This window comes from Sinocyclocheilus rhinocerous, unplaced genomic scaffold, assembly GCF_001515625.1.
Source record: "Sinocyclocheilus rhinocerous isolate Xijiao unplaced genomic scaffold, SAMN03320098_v1.1 scaffold2043, whole genome shotgun sequence".
In the NCBI taxonomy this organism is placed as follows: Eukaryota; Metazoa; Chordata; class Actinopteri; order Cypriniformes; family Cyprinidae; genus Sinocyclocheilus; species Sinocyclocheilus rhinocerous.
The window spans coordinates 339,724-356,533 of record NW_015652169.1 but is presented as its reverse complement, the minus strand read 5'-3'; the positions used below and the strand labels follow the sequence as shown (position 1 = coordinate 356,533).

The following is a 16,810-nucleotide window of genomic DNA, read 5'->3' as shown; positions in this document are numbered from 1 at the left end:
ACACCCCTGTGGACTGTTAATTGTGGTTTCTCCCGCTTGTGTCCTTTATTTGGTTGTTCCTGTTCTCATTATTAGTTAATCACCTCATTGTGCTCACCTATCTGCCCTATATCAGTTCCTGTCTCTTGTATTCTAGTTTGTCGGTTATTGTGGCTGTTGATGTCTACCCTGTCTGGATTTCCTGTTAAGTTATTAAATATCATTGTATTCGTCGTCCTGCCTGATCTCTAGAACACCCTGCCCGTGACAATAATAATGAGAAATGTTTCTTGAGCACAAAATCAACATACGTACTAGAATAACTTCTGAAGGGTCATGTGACACTGAAGACTGGAGTAATTCAGCTTTGCCCACAATGGAATAAATTATATTTTAAAAATATATTAATGTATACAGTTATTTTTAATTGTCTTAATATTTCACAATATTACTGTTTTATTGTAATGTTATTCAAATAAATTCAGCCTTGGAAATCATTGGAGGCTTCTTTCAAAAACAATAAAAAAATCTTACTGACCCCTATTCTCATATATGAAGCTAATGGACTTGGACTAAATGCCACAAAATTCCAATTTTGATTTCATAATTGTAGATGAAAGTGGATGTTTCACTTTTGAAACAGTCTCACCATGATAAAGGTGTGTTTTATTTTGAGAAGATTTGTAGATCTTATAGAACAGGGCTCTCCAAAGCAATCATTGCAGACTCAGTTCCAACCCTGCTCCAATACACCTGCCTGTAATTTTCAAGCAACCCTGAACACCTTGATTAGCTTGTTCAGATGTGTTTGTCATAAAGCGTATGTTAGCTAAACCCTTGACAACAATGATTTTGCTCTATTGGTTATATTTACAATTATTACATACAAGAGATTTCTGAAGAAACACTTTGTCATCACTTGCAGTGACAGACAAGAGAAGCCTTATATCAGAAGCTTTTTTTTGAGTGTGAACTTCACACGTCTCCGCTTTCTCACACTCTAGTGCTCCTCACAGCTCATTCTGACTGGTGTCTTCTCTGGTGTCAACCCTAGTGTTGCCACATCAGCCAGATGTATAGGTTCTGCATACATGAAAAGAGTGTTTAAAAAATATTATGACAGGATCACGGGATCACCTAATATAAATAGCACTAAAAAAAAAAACTTTTATTTTTGCTCCATTTATAGCAACTGCAGTTATTAGCAATAGTTTGTTTTGGGAGGAGGGTGTGAATGGGTGGAGTAGGTACAGTATCTGAAAATAACTTTCTTTCTTGATCATAAACTTTTGTGTCTGTTGCCATGGAGATGGGTTAGGAAATGAACAGGTACATCATGAATGAGTCTGCTCGAACTCCATTGTATAACTAAGTCAGCTCCCTTTTTATAATGGAAATATTAGTAATAGTTATTAGATAGTTTTGTGTATCATTTCACATCTTTCCAATGATATTATGATGTACATTGTACATGCAAAGCAATATTCTATATACATAGTCTATAGACAGAATGGAATAGAATATTCAAAAATCTTAGTGTTAAAGCGATTGTATTTGCAATTGAGATGACTGGGAAAAATTTCCCAGTTAAACTGAATTAACCCTATGTCATTTTTGCCTTTTTTACCTTGAAATATCAGTTTCAAAATCATTCTGAAAGCATATTGACTTCTAATAAGGCAAATGGCTTATTCAAGGTGTTTTTTTTTTGTACAGCAATTCACTGTTATTATGACAACTGTAGGGGGCTCCAAACATCAGCAGCCAATGAGCTTGCTGTTCAGCATTCAAATACTTGACTAGTGCTTGCTGTAGCAGTTGCAACATGCTTCAGAAACCCTCCACCTTCCCCAGCTCCACCTTATAGATCTGCTATGGGGTGATTTCATGCATGTTATACATGGGGGTTATTTCATATGTGTTATATGTGCAGCAGCAGTATTTCCTATGCTCACAGCAGCATGTCTGTGGATGTATTGGAAGTAGAAAGTCTTGGTACTTGCTCTGCCGCTACAGCAGCAGTGTAGCAGATCTGTTCCGCCAAGACCAAACATATTAACATTACCATGAATATTACCACGCTAAACTTGTTGTCAGGACAGAGATACAGTTACTTTAATTACATTTAAAAAATAGTTCTAGTGCTTTGTGTTGTGTGGAATTTTTTTTTTTTAAGGTTTCAACCATTTTCCTTTAATATTTGTTTTATGTTTGTTTTAGGACATCCTGAGAAGGATGACTGGGAAAACTCAAACCAGCAATATAACAAACAAGACAGATCCTCGCTCACTGAATTCTAGAGTGTTCATTGGTAACCTCAACACTGCTGTGGTCAAGAAAACTGACATTGAGCTCATTTTTGCCAAGTATGGGAAGATCACTGGCTGCTCTGTGCACAAGGGCTTTGCTTTCGTCCAGTATGCCTGCGAGAGGAACGCTCGATCGGCGGTGGCTGGTGAGAACAGCAGGATGCTGGCTGGACAGACCTTAGGTAAGTGAAATTTATTTCTCTTTTTATTTATGTAAATGACTGGACTCAAACAGGCGATTTCAATGAGGAAGGTAGAAAAAGCAGAGCAGGAGAAAAATGAGAAAAGGACAGAAAGATGTGAGATCTACAGAGACAGTTGATCTTAGGTCATAGCCGTTCCCATGGCTACCTGGTAAATATTCATCATCCTTTATTAAAAATTAAACTCCTGCTGTCAATGTTGCAGCAGTGGTTTGAGTTGAACTCCAATGGGTCTTTTGTGCTGGACTGATTTTCCTTAAGGTTACTGTTACTGTAAAACTGCACTTAAAAACTGCGGCGCTTTCAGCGGTGAGTGAATTCTGACAAAACGTTTCTGATTGGCCACTGCGTTTAAGAAATCAACAGATATGTCTGTGATTTGTTACATTGCTCAACGCTGCAACAACACGTTGAGGGTATTTAGTGCTTGGCTAAGCGCTCCAATTGCAGCGGGGCCGACATCAGGGATTCCATGACTAACAATTTGTTAGTCAAATTTGGTTAGTCACCCACTATGCTGCTGATTTGTACATGGAAAGTAGAGAAATCATTAGTTTTAAGAATCTATCTATCTTTCCATGCTGTAGAAAGTGAGTTCATTTTGTCTGTGACTCATATTTACAGTGTTTTATTGCCCCCCTATGTTGGCAAGAGGAAGTACAGGTGAACTGGCATGAACCATAAAGCTGAAAAAATATATGTACACAAATAGTGCATTAGAGAAGAAAGTCTGCTTTTAATTAAGTGGATTTTATTATGGAGAATTTAATTTTGTGCAATACTATATGTTTAATGACTGAATGATACGCAGTGTGCAATTTTTGCAGTGTTTTTTCAAAAGATCTTAATGTCTTTTTACTGAATGAAAATTGGCTGATGTTAACCACTAGATGGCAATATAAATATACCGTAGACATCCATGGCACTGCAGTGGCAAAGACAAATCATAACAAACGCTTATTGTGGAGGATTTATTCATAACTCTTGACCCCATTCAATTCATGCAGATTGCTTTTACTCCAAAGTATAGCAGAATCTAAAAGTACTAATCTAGAAGAATACTAAAATCTCATAAAAAGCACCATCTGATATTTGTCTGATTATTTGAAGAACACCTATGAATAAACCATATTGTGCCAAACGTAAGATTTATGTAAGCTTCAAAATAAGTATGAGTCAGATATAGGACCTTAAATTTCTCTAACAATTTAGAATCTCCCAGACCTCAGTATAAGACTTTGCAATCATTGTTTTCTTTAGCTTGTCTAAAAAAGCTTTTATAAGAATATCAGTGTCAAAGTGGGTGCGTGTGTATTCATGGCACTATAATTAGTTTTTCTATATCTGAAACCCTCTGACAGATATGAAGGCATCACAATGTCTTCAATTTCAGAGCCTGTCATTAATTCAAAGGAAAAAGCATATTCCTGCATGAATAGCCTCCGGGCTTATAATGTCAATAACTACCAAGAATTTTCAAATGAATGACAGCAGCTGTGGGATGCTGCTCTTTTGATGCACAATATGATCCAAGATCAGAGACAATCTGAGACAAGAGTGTAAACTACATCAACTGTTGATATATATTTAGCCATACATTTATCCATACTGTATATGTTTGTAAAAGATATGTATGTTCTTATACAGTATATATGGTCTTAAATAATGTTTTATTTATTTATGTATTTATTTTGTTTGTATTGATGCAAAACCACAGTATTTATTGGGTCCTGATTAGTACATTATAATTGTTTCGATTCTTTTCATATTTTTATTGCATATTTGTCAACACCCCCGTTATGTGTTGGTGGTACGGTCTGGAATGGTGCATGCCTGTATGCTGAACTCTGTTCAGTCAGTCTCTCACAGTGTCACTACGGTGAAGTGAGTTCAAGGGAAAGGAATAATTTATTCCTCAAAATATTGTATGCACAACCTAATGGACATGTACAGAAGAACAATGCATAAAAGGAAGCGGAATCAGAGATGTAAGTATTTTACAGACAAATAAGTACCATATTTCTGATAAGTGCTTTTAATACTTGATTTGTAACAGAATCGATAAAATATGAATATGTATAATAATACTTTTGCAGCTTTGTAAATTAAAATGAACATTTTTAGGAAATGTTAGTAATTACACAATATTATATTTTAGTTTTTTTAAATATATTAAATCTTTTTAATTATGAATAAATACATTTAATAAATGCAATTAAAACATTTGTTTGTAATTAAGCGCAGGGGAACTCCCATAGAAAGCATCTTCTAAATGACAAGTAACCAAATGTACTTATATGTTGTAAAAAGTGAGAAAATATGCAGCTGTTTCTTTAAGGAGTTATTTCTACTTGATCTCAAATGATGTTTAAGTAAAAAAAAAAAAATGTTTGGTGCAACCTAATATAGTTATAGTATACATTTTAACAATATTAAAATACTAATATAATAAAATACTATATTATTTAATATAATAATATGCAATAGTAATTAATAACATTTTATTTTATTCTTATTTTTTATCTTACTTTTTCCATATCTATATTTATATATATTTTTCTTGTGTTTGTATTCTTTAATAATTGCACTGTCCATGGAGCGGACCTGACTTACATTTCACTGCTGGTCATATATTCCCTATATAACCATGTATGTGACAAATAAAAAATCTTGAATCTTGAATATCATAAAATAATATTATTTACAATAAAAATATTTCAATGCTGCCAGATGAAATATATTTTAAAGATTATAAATCTTTTCTTTCTTTCTTTCTTTCTTTCTTTCTTTCTTTCTTTCTTTCTTTCTTTCTTTCTTTCCACAACCTTTTTGTCAACTTTGCTGAAAGCTTTCAAGGAGGAAAATACATAAGAATCTTGTACAACTTAAAAAATGTTGTGACCTGTCTGAAATGATAACCTCCTCCCTTTAATTTTTGTCAGAGGGTTCAGTATGTGTTCTCCACATTGAAGTACAGGACATCAGTCTACAGGCTACAGAATTTACTCCTTTAACTTTTTCATATTCTTTGACTTACTCCAGAAGATTTGAAATGCAGTTTTGAACAGGCCAAGTAGTCAAAAAATAAAAATGACTGATTAGAATCTTGTACAACTTAAAAAATGTTGTGACCTGTCTGAAATGATAACCTCCTCCCTTTAATTTTTGTCAGAGGGTTCAGTATGTGTTCTCCACATTGAAGTACAGGACATCAGTCTACAGGCTACAGAATTTACTCCTTTAACTTTTTCATATTCTTTGACTTACTCCAGAAGATTTTAAATGCAGTTTTGAACAGGCCAAGTAGTCAAAAAATAAATGACTGATTAGACATTTTCAGAAACGCAATTTCCTAAACCCCAAAAGCTGTTAAATTCGCATGCGAGTTGCATCTGTTCATGATGAGCATCCATGTTTTGTGTGTGTCTAATCAAAGACGGCAGATCAACGCAAAGTTTTGTAGCTGTGCACACACAAGACTCCAGGGATAATGAGCGGCACTGAAAATGGATATGATGTCCTCGAGTATACAAACTGTTCCAGACAATTGCGCACATTAGTCACGGAATTACATCATGCCACAAAGGAATGAATGAAGGAAGTGAAGGAGATGTTTGATAAGTAGGTCATGTATGGAAAACACTCATTAGTGAAAGAGATACAACAAATACCAGAGGTGTCTGAATAATATTCATAGGTCACTACCTAAAACAGAACTATATGAATTATGTGACTGCAAAGTGATTTTCTTTGAAAACAAATAAAGTCCTTGAAGTTCTTTCTTGCTTAGTCAGGTATCTTGAGTCACTTTGTTTACTGAGGTTTATCAGAACAGATATTTAATTTAGAGTTTGGCATTCAGGCACTAGTTTAGGCATAATACTTCAGTTATGTCTCGTCAAATGAATCACTTAGAAAACTCTTTTAAGCTGACAGGCAGACACATTGACATTAAGCAGAGGTCATCACTAAGAGAAATGCCAATCTTCTCTCTACGCTAAGCCTGACAGACCTTTGAGTGAACAGCATACTGAATAGAGGAGGCCCGTTGGTAAACTCAGATTAAAGTATTGATATGGCTCCACGTCTGAAATATGATGGTCGGCACATATCGAGTGAAATGTCTGGCGTGTCGTGGGACCATCCGCTGATTATTGGATGATTCAGCCTGTTTTGGATCGTATTGTCTCCCAAGAAACCATCTCACAAAACCATTATCGAGAACTTAAATTGCTTGCTTCCCCATTTATGTCATCAAAGAGACTCAATCGTTCCTGTAACTCAAACAGTAGAGAATTGCACTAGCATCAAGGGTTTGATTTGCCAGGAAATGTATGAACTAAAAAAAATTGAATGGCTTGAATGCAATGTAAATGGCTCTGGAGAAAAGTGTATGCCAAATGTATTAATGTAAATCAGTACAGATTAACCATTGTGTCACCGTTCATCATCTGAAAGTTCATTGTGATCAAACTAATGGTAACAATTCTTGACCCCATTCAGTTCATGAACTTTTGATGCAGATTACTTTACCTCAAAAGTATATGAGAGCCTAGAAATACTCAGGCAGAATATTAAAATCGCATCTGAAACCTTCTGAAATTTGCTTGACTATTTCAAATAAATGTATTGTGTTAAAAGTAATAAAAATCTTTTTAAAAAACAATAAAAAATAATAAAATAAAATTAATAAAAAATAATTACAATTTTATTTATAATAATATTATATAATATATTTGGATAAAAGTGTCTGCTAAAAGACGCATTAAATATAATATAATATAATAATATATAATAAAAATCTTTTTTTTGTCAAATGTTTTTTGTTTGAGTAAATGATGACAGAATTTTCATTTTTGTATCAACTATCCCTTTACGTTTCTCTGTTAGACACCGACATCAAACTCATGAAGATATCCTTTGAACTTCAAACACTTTAAGTCAACGTAATTACATTAATTTGAAGAGAACTTCTTTTTAAAAAAAAAGCTTTTGTGTTAACGTCAAACTAATGATAATGTTTCCAAATCGTCCACTCTCATCGCAGAAGTTTAGCTGTAATTAGAACCTGCTAATTAAAGAGGATGAAACAAACCTGATCTTCCCTATCAACTGTTTTCCCTCCTGCTTTTCAATTTGAATGTATTTTCCAATATATTCATTCAAATGTTTTGAAACTTCAGTCTCATAAATGTATTCGGAGCGTGACTGTCTCCATTTGAAAGGTCTGTATGCTTCCATAATGAATTTGGCTCATTCAGGCAAAGACTAATCTAAACTCTGAAAGTGCACTACTTTTCTTCACAGATTTAGTGCTTTGTTTTGTGCTTCATCAAAGTGAAGGCTGAAATTGCTTGTAAATGTCTTAAAGCCCCGAATTGTGATTTAGTCAGGCACTCAGGCAGCCCGTCCTTCTGGATAACGTGCCGGGTGACCTTGAAAGGCACTCAGGAGTGATTGTGCATCTGTGTGTGTTTTGAGGCTGTTGCTTTGATAGCATCTCTCTTGCTGATGAGACAGATGAGAGCCATCAGTCATTTATTCTGTGGCATAAAGCCTATGCACTTTCTCAGGGCGCAGAGGCTTTTCTAAGTCCATTATATTCACCGGCCATTGTTAGTCATTCATTTGAAGGAGACTATGATTAAAAGGGAAAGCGTATACTGTTTTTGTACAATGTCCTTTGCTCTTCCCACAGACATTAACATGGCTGGAGAACCACGTCCTTACAGGCCAAAAGTGGGATCCAAGCGACCTTTCTCCTTATACAGGTGAACCACCTAAATAGAATTTTTGAACATTTTTTGCATTGTGATTAGGTAGATATGGAAAGACTGAAATAACATTTTTCTCATCTTTTTTAATTTATTTATTTATAAGTGGCTATGAATTTGATTATGATTTCTACAGGGATGATTTCTATACCAGGTATGTATATGCATTCACTTATGCAAATGCATGAATTCAAAGATAATCTTTTGATACAGTTACATTGGTGTTTTAGTAGTTGAATTGGTAAGATCTTTTCTTACAGGAGTTTTGTAATAAGGTTTTGTTAATTACATTTTTAGTTGAGATCCAACTTGTCTTGTATGACCTTTTCACTGTTATGAAAAACTGAGGTAAGGTGAAGAAAAAAATAAAAGCTAAAAAGTAGAGGAAGAGCTTCCCCTAATAACCATAATTAATGTCATTTTATTGGTTTGACTTCGATCCTTTGCTCAGGCTAATGATGAGCAGTCCTCTCCTGTGAGACATTAGCTGAATGTCAGAAAGCTGCTGGGTCGTTAACTGAGCAGCGCAGACACGCCGGTCATCTTTCCTCTGACATTTTCATGTGTTTGCTTTCACTCCTCATTTGGCAGAGCTGAGTTTTATACATCTCCATGGAAAATATATATGTGCTAACGAGCAAAATTCCTTCAGTGAGGTTATTTCAAAATATGCAGGTAAAAGCTAATTATGCTCATCAAGTGTTATCTCAGGGGAGAGGGACTAAAAAGTGATCTTGCTCTTTTGCATGTAGACTAAGATATTCTCTTTATATTATATCTAGCTTAAAGTGTTTAATAACAATAACAACAATAATAATAATTGAGTGACATTTAAATAAAAAATGTTAACAAGGAATTCCTAATGTGTATACATACAGTATACAAAATTTGGAATTTTTTTTTTTTGGATAGTTATTTTAGTTTCTTATGCTCACAAGGTTGAATTTATTTGATCAAAAATGCAGTAATATACAGTAATATTTTGAAATATAATTACAATTTAAAATAACTGCTTTCTATTGTAATATATTTTAAAATGTAATTTATTCCTGTGGTGGCAAGCTATTATATCAGTTTTAGTGTCACATGATCCTTCAGAAATCGTTCTAATGTGATGATTTGGCGCTCAAGAAACATTTCTTATTTTTATCAATATTGAAAATTGCGGTGCCTAATATGTTTAATAAAATAAAACCGTGATACACTTTTTAATGATTATTAATAATAATAATATAAAATATTTGTACAAATATTTTTCTATTTTTCTTTTCAGAATTTTTGACATTCATGGAAGACTAGCACCCTCCCCTCGGGCTATGATACCTATCAAGCATTCCCGTTTGATTGCACTCTCAACACGCAGGACAAAAAACTCATTCCAGCCAAAGAGGTCCACCTGCTCTTCTTATCTAAGAACGCTGTCTTCAGGTTCCTTATGCTCTATGGGTTTGTCCATCATTCAAAGTCAATTTGTGTCATATCATTTCAATTTCCATTTACATATTTTTAGCACCTAGAACACTCTGCACTCTTAAAAATAAAGGTTATTTATTGGCATCATTGGTTCCACAAAAAACCTTTACCATCCATGGAACCTTTTTATTCCTCAAAAGGTTCTTTACAGTGGAAAAAGGTTCTTTAGATTATTAGAATGTTCTTCACACACACTAAGAAAAAATGGTTCTTTTAAGAACTGTTCACTGAAAGGTTCTTTGGGGAACTAAAACTGGTTCTATGGCATCGCTGTGAAAACCCATTTTGGAACCTTTAGTTGTGTAATCAGGCACCTTTAATAACCTGGACTTTGACATAACATGTCCATACAGTTCATAATCTATTTCCAACCATAACCATTTTAAAACAAAAAATGATATTTTACAACAATGAGCTGATAAAATCACAGTGATATATATTCATCCTCATCATTGTTTGTTTGTTTTTATCCAAGTGAAATCCGATCAGCTCCTGACAATCAAACAAGAACTGTCCCAGATAAAGATTAAGATCGACTCCTTACTGGGAAGGCTAGAGAAGATTGAACAGAAGCAGTTAGCAGAAGCAGGTAAGAGGATGAAATGAACATTGCTGTCAGGGTAGAGGCCATGTTGGCAGGAGGTAGATTAAAAACACTTGTCTTCATCACTTGCAATGTCAGTGCAGGAAATCGAAAACAGCACCACTCGTGTCTTCACACACACACACAACTTGGACTAGGAGAAGAGACATCCACCTGTGTTAGTTTTACTTACTCGAAAGTTTGCTAGCCTACACTGTTAAAAAACACTGAAATTTACAAGAAAAAACTGCAGCTGTGATTGCCAGAATGTAAAAAATAGTACCATTTATTATACCAACCTCCTGAAGTACTAAAATGTGTTTTGTACCTTTATGATATGCTGACAGCCATAAAAAAAACACAGGTGGTCATGAGAAAGCCACATGATGAATCAAAACTCATCACAAGTAGCTTTTCCACAAACTGAGGTAAACATAGAAGGAGCACAGTGTCTTACATGCAAATACAAAACACCACCATGGTAACAAACATGACACTAAAATAATGTAATAAACATTAATTTAACAATATAACGTGTAACAAAACCTTAATGTAACCAAGAAGAAACATAATAAAAAAACTAAGTTTTTTAATTATTTAAATTAAAAAAAACATAAAATATGCAGTATCTCACAGGTAAATCTGGCAATTGTCAAAATGTCAATTTTTTATCTGTAAATTATAAAATGACGTTCTATTTCACGTCTAAAAACTGTAAATGTAACAGTATTTAATTATAAAATGACACTAAATGGCCCGTTAGATTTATAACAGTTTTTTACCATAGAGAGTAAGAGAATTTACCATGAACTAATTAACAGGTTTTCACTATAGCATCTTTACAGTCTATTGCCATTAAAATTACAGTCAGTGTACGTTTTCTTTAAATATTCACTTTAGCTGTTGGCCGCACTTTAATCCCGTTATCTCATTCACCTTTCCGTCCGTGAACTCAATATTGTGTAGACACCCACTGGAAGCACGAGAAGACCTATCAGTCTCTCTATAGTGAGACAGAAGAGGATGTGGATCAGGAACATCAGGAAGCGGGGTCTTGGGAAGGGACTGATGAAGGTGATGATGGATATAATGACAGGGCTAACAGTGAACTGGTGAGCTGTCATTGAACTCATCTGAATATGAAATGTCATTTGTTTTTATTTGATATATCAGCAAGACCCATTTGTATTGGATATAATTGTGTGTGTGTGTGTGTGTTAAATCCCAGATAGAAAACCACATATCTGATGTAGACAACTGAGCAAGGTTTGTACCACAATTAATGTCCCTTTATATTTAACATTCTTCTCTCTTTTTATTTGACATCATCAAAAAAGTGAAAGTGAGATGTACTGATGTCACTATCTGAGATTTGAGACTCCCTGCTGTCCATGTAAGAAGAACATATTGTGCAATTTATTGCACTCATTATTTTTAGCCAGACCTCATAAGCAACATTCATAAGCAATGCCCTGTAAACTAAAAGTAATTTTAGCCATTCATATCTGAGTACTGATCTCTCTGAAATGTCTCATCATTTGACATTCAGTATCCAGCAAACAGAAAGTCCTCTTTTGCTTCACTCAGTGCATAACCAACAGTTTCTTGTAAAATACTTAAGAATGTATTATGTAATAATATAGCATAAACAGAAATTCTCTGATATTTCTATATTTAAAAAAATATTGAAATATTTTATCTTAATTTATTTTAATACATTTTATATTTATTTTTCTTTCTGAAGGACTGGGACCAGCACACCTATCAAGTTTACTATTTTTGGAAGATATCCAGATCGAATTGTTCACCCTTTCATGTCTATTTATTTATTTATATGCATTTTTCATTCATTCAACTGGTCATACATGCACATACATGAGTATGTATAGTCAGACAAAATGAAAGGATGAAAGGATGACCGTAACCGTAACTTAATATGTATAATCATTGATGTATTATATTTAGCAAATGTGATCAATTTCAGTGTCAACTGTCATAAAGGTTTACAAATTAAATTGTATGTGCATTTGATTTTTTTTTTTGGAGATTATAATTATACAGATTTAAATAATGTTTATTAAATGCACATTTATGTATTTAATTTATGTAAGTAAACTATAATGAAATGATTTATGTCTCACCCATTATTAGGAATATAAGCTACGTTTACATCTCTATTTCTTTTAAATTTTTATTGTAGTTTATAATAACTTATCTGAAAAGTGTGGTAAAAATATTATTGTGTGTTTAATATTGTGTGACGCATTTGTGAAATAAAATCGGCCAGACATCAATTGTAGCAAGTTTTAGATTTTTGGGTATTTAACGTTGATTGTAGCTGTGCATTAATGTAAGCCAACTGAAAGTTTTAAGAGACATTCAGTTTCTTTTGAGACTCAACTGAGCTATCAACAAAAGCCGTCTATAGGAAGTGATTACGTACCCGGCCGGAAGTAGGAATTAGTAAGCGGGACTTTTAGTTTCTACAGCGGTAAAAATATAATGGCAATCTTTGAATCCTTCGCAGGCAGTTAGAGTTTACTACAAGTCAGGTAGGTAATTATAACACACATCATTTTATACATATTATTTATACTATAATGGAAGAGAAAGTTATCGTGAAATCAACAGAAAGTAATCAGAGGCTAACAGAAGAACTGACGTTAAAACTAACGTCACATCATTTTGCATTTGAAATTAAAGTTATATTAAAGCTTTAAGTTAACGTTACCTATAAATAGTTTTATACAACCCTGGCAGCTCTGCGCGCCTTTTAATAGAAGAACTGACCTGTTATTAACACAAATTACGCAATCAAATTTGTGTACATAATCAGTCTGGGCTTTGTTTACATCATGTGTTGTTGTGTTTTCAAGTGCTGAACTGTCGGGCGCCCAGTGTCTAAAACTTAATTTATGTCAGTTCGTCGTCTTAGTTCTTATTATCTGAATTAAAAGACCCAATTTAACAGTTAACTTCGATTAAGCTTCAATCGTTTTTGTAGCAGCAATGTAAATAAATAAACGTCTAGCTGTGTGAAACAGTAACACGTTATGTTGTTGTTAATGTATACCTTTAATTGATTATTGTTGTGACCTATTCAGTCATGTAACACCCAAGAGGTCTGTGGGTTATTGCTTATATGTGTGTGAAACAGTAACACGTTATGTTGTTGTTAATGTATACCTTTCATTGATTATTGTTGTGACCTATTCAGTCATGTAACACCCAAGAGGTCTGTGGGTTATTGCTTATATATTTGACAGGTTGATAACGACGGAAACTTGTTCTCAGTGTGTGTCTGTAGCAGGTCATGGCTGTTGGAGAGCTCTGTCTAATTGATAAGGATATTTCAAGGTCAGTTAACCCATAGTCCAGTTTTACAGCAGAAGGACCTGTTACCAGGCTGCACAGTATTTTAAGTACAGTGTGTGATTGTGACTTCACTGAAGATATTTATTTTTAGTCTACTAGAGGTCCCACTGAATCCCATTATTTCATCTCTGAATCTTCACTGTAATCGCCTCACTAAGATTGAGGGCTTGAGGACAGCATGGCACATAAGACATCTGGACCTGTCATCCAATCACATCTGTCGTATAGAGGGATTAGCTTCCCTGTCCTCACTGCGCACCTTAAACCTGTCCTGCAACTTAATCACCAAAGTAGAAGGTAAAGCTCACACTTTTTTAGGGCAGAAAATGTGGTAAATGTTTTAAATGCCCTGTAGTATAATTTTAATGGTAAAATGAAAGCGTGTCTGTTTTCAATGTGATCTTAAACCGTTCCTTCCTGTTATTACTTCTAATTAGGTGTCTTTGGTTTGTAATCTGTCAATACATTAATTTCTTTCAGGACTCAATGGACTAACAAGTCTCACAAGACTGAATTTGGCCTACAATCAAATAAATGACCTAACTGGTAGGTTAGATTGCATTCCCATCAATGTGTTAATTCTTGAGTAGTTTGTTTTTGCTCTCTGAATTATTTGACATGTAAGATAAGAAATGCCACTAACATTAAAAAGTCTGTTTTTTTTTTTCAATAAAAAGAATAAATCTTATGTTTACCAAAGCTTCATTTATTTGATCAGAAATACATCATTTTCAGATAAAGGATCCTCACTCTCTGTATCTTCTTAATGACTTGAAATTAATTTTTATTTTGCAACAGAGCAATCAACAATCAAACATTTTGTCAACAAGCCTTCTTCACTGAATCATACAATAACATTTCCCACAATAATTTTTTTCTGATTTTTGGCATCTGATGTTTTCTGAATTTTTCAGAATGTTATTAAAATTTAAAATAACACTTTTATTTTGAAATATATAATTATTGACTATAATAGAGCTATATATATTTTAATATATTTTCAAATGTAATTCAAAGCAAAATTTGAATTTTTGTTATTACTCCAGTCTTCAGTGTCACATGATCCTTCAGAAATCATTCTAATATGCTGATTTGGTGACCAAGAAATATTTCTTATTATCAATGTTTAGAACAGTTGTGCAGCTTAATTGTTATGAAAACCATGATACGTTTTTTAGGATTTGTTGATGAGAGAGTTCAAAAGAACAGCATTTAATTGAAATAGAACCATGTAAAATTCTTGTCACATTTTACCAGTGCATCCCTGCTGAATAAAAGTATTCAATTTTAATTTATTTTATTATTATTATTGAACCCCAAACTTATGAACGATAGTGTAGATCACAGCTGGACAACTGTGTATTCACTTACTGCTCTGTGCTTTCAGGTCTCTTGTATCTTCATGGAGCAGAGTACAAACTGAAGTACCTACAGCTCCACAGCAATCGTTTGGATAGCATGAACCACCTGCTGCAGTGCATGGTGGGACTGCAGAATCTGAAAGATGTTACTTTTAGCAAGGATGGTGCACAGAATCCAGTCTGCTCACTGCCAGGTTTGTAGGGAAAAACCCTGAAGGAAAATCAAGAATTCTTTTTCAGACAAGCAAACTGTGAATCATGCAATGGAACTGGTGTGGAAAATCTAAAATTGTCTAAAAGGGCCAAAAAGAATATATAAGATCGAAAAATTTGGCAACTTTTTTCACTAGTATGTTCTTCCTTTGTTTGTAGGCTACAGAGAGATGGTTCTTCAGTCTCTGCATCAAGTCACTACACTAGATGGAGTAGATCGCATAGGAAATCCATCTCCTTTAGCAGAAGACAGTCCTATGGATGTTCCTGGTCTTGAGGACTTTCTTGAGTTTCTAATTTCATCAGACACCAGTGTTAATGAAGAACTGGTAAACTGTTTTTATGATACTGTTTATTTTCTCAAGCTCCTCAGATATTTATCTGTCTTTAGACTGAGAAGGGCATTTGAATCATCTTGAGGTGGTTATGAGACATATGTTTATGTTCAATGTGTTTTTTTGTTATGAAGGCAAAGTCAGATGCTCCTCCCACTACTCCGCGGATTGATGAAGTCCTGACCCAGTTTCGACAACGAGGTGGAAAACCAACTACAGAAAATCAAGAAAATGAGCAGCGAATTAAAAAACTAGAGCAGCAGGTTTCCCATCTCATTCAGAAGGTAAAGAAAGGGAAAATTGATTACTACATTTCAGTTATCATTAATTTCATCATTAATGACCACTAATTCAGTCTTTTCATAAAAATAGCACAATCCAAAATTTAGGAAATAACATAATTCTAAATTGTACATTTGAACTTAGGTCCCTACAGGGGATGGCTTTAAAACAAACAGCGCTGTACCTTCTGTGATACATAAAGCAAAAAGAGACACCGATCAGACATCAGAGAGCGAATGTGACAGTGGAAAAGAGAACCAACGGCATTCCAGAATCCTGTCTCATCCCAGAGGCTCTGCAGGGAAAAAATTGACCAAGGACACCAAACCCAAACAATCTGACTGGTGAAGTAACTTGTACACATTCATATTTATAAATGCTAGGGCTGGGTAAAAAATATCGATATCTCGATATTAATCGATTCTCATGTTTACGGAACGATATCGATTCTTAAATCCCAAGAATCGATTAGTGTAGCCTGTTTTCAGTTAATGGACGGAACATTGAAGGGTAATTCCCATACAATAAATCGCAATAAGCATTGTGCTTTGGTACTTTTAATATGAAACAAAGTCTCAGATTTCAAATTCTGTCCATTGTATTGCAATATTTAAACAATAAATGACGTTTTGGCGCTGTTTAATGTGGAGTGACAGATCGCTGTAGCGCCTCAGTTCAACAGACGCGGTAGCGCGAGGCGCACGTGAGCTGATCATCTCCTCCACATTAATACCAGTTTCAGCACAAAATAAACATAACTAAACATCCGAAGTTAAGTTAAAAGAAAGAGTACAACTTTACAATCCGTATCCTGTCTCATGTAATCGCTCAATCAGTGTTTCAGTCGCGCAAAGACGTCATAACGGCTTGTAAACAATGTCACGTAACGTCACATTTACCTCAGAAAAAACATATTCGGTGAC

The 16,810-nt window shown here is 34.2% G+C and overlaps 2 protein-coding genes across 6 annotated transcripts in view; both read left to right on the top strand.

The window, feature by feature from the left end:
* The window catches only part of LOC107713968 (RALY RNA binding protein like), a 22,645-nt gene extending 10,405 nt beyond the window's left edge, over positions 1–12,240 (top strand). The window contains exons 2-9 of one of the 3 annotated variants that reach the window (XM_016519644.1): positions 2,200–2,470; positions 8,190–8,262; positions 8,372–8,419; positions 9,539–9,711; positions 10,214–10,327; positions 11,288–11,395; positions 11,550–11,587; positions 12,066–12,240. In XM_016519644.1, the coding sequence (XP_016375130.1) occupies positions 2,215–2,470; positions 8,190–8,262; positions 8,372–8,419; positions 9,539–9,711; positions 10,214–10,327; positions 11,288–11,395; positions 11,550–11,569 (792 nt within the window). In that variant the 5' untranslated portion in view covers positions 2,200–2,214 and the 3' untranslated portion in view covers positions 11,570–11,587; positions 12,066–12,240. Of the gene's footprint in view, positions 1–2,199; positions 2,471–8,189; positions 8,263–8,371; positions 8,420–9,538; positions 9,712–10,213; positions 10,328–11,287; positions 11,434–11,549; positions 11,588–12,065 lie in introns of all 3 variants that reach the window. The other 2 variants (XM_016519642.1, XM_016519643.1) reach the window with 2 other exon arrangements.
* A 543-nt stretch (positions 12,241–12,783) lies between these two features.
* LOC107713973 (leucine-rich repeat and coiled-coil domain-containing protein 1-like) overlaps positions 12,784–16,810 on the top strand; it is an 18,731-nt gene continuing 14,704 nt past the window's right edge. The window contains exons 1-8 of one of the 3 annotated variants that reach the window (XM_016519652.1): positions 12,784–12,873; positions 13,616–13,678; positions 13,788–13,993; positions 14,177–14,242; positions 15,084–15,251; positions 15,430–15,599; positions 15,740–15,889; positions 16,032–16,231. In XM_016519652.1, the coding sequence (XP_016375138.1) occupies positions 13,635–13,678; positions 13,788–13,993; positions 14,177–14,242; positions 15,084–15,251; positions 15,430–15,599; positions 15,740–15,889; positions 16,032–16,231 (1,004 nt within the window). In that variant the 5' untranslated portion in view covers positions 12,784–12,873; positions 13,616–13,634. Of the gene's footprint in view, positions 12,878–13,587; positions 13,679–13,787; positions 13,994–14,176; positions 14,243–15,083; positions 15,252–15,429; positions 15,600–15,739; positions 15,890–16,031; positions 16,232–16,810 lie in introns of all 3 variants that reach the window. The other 2 variants (XM_016519653.1, XM_016519654.1) reach the window with 2 other exon arrangements.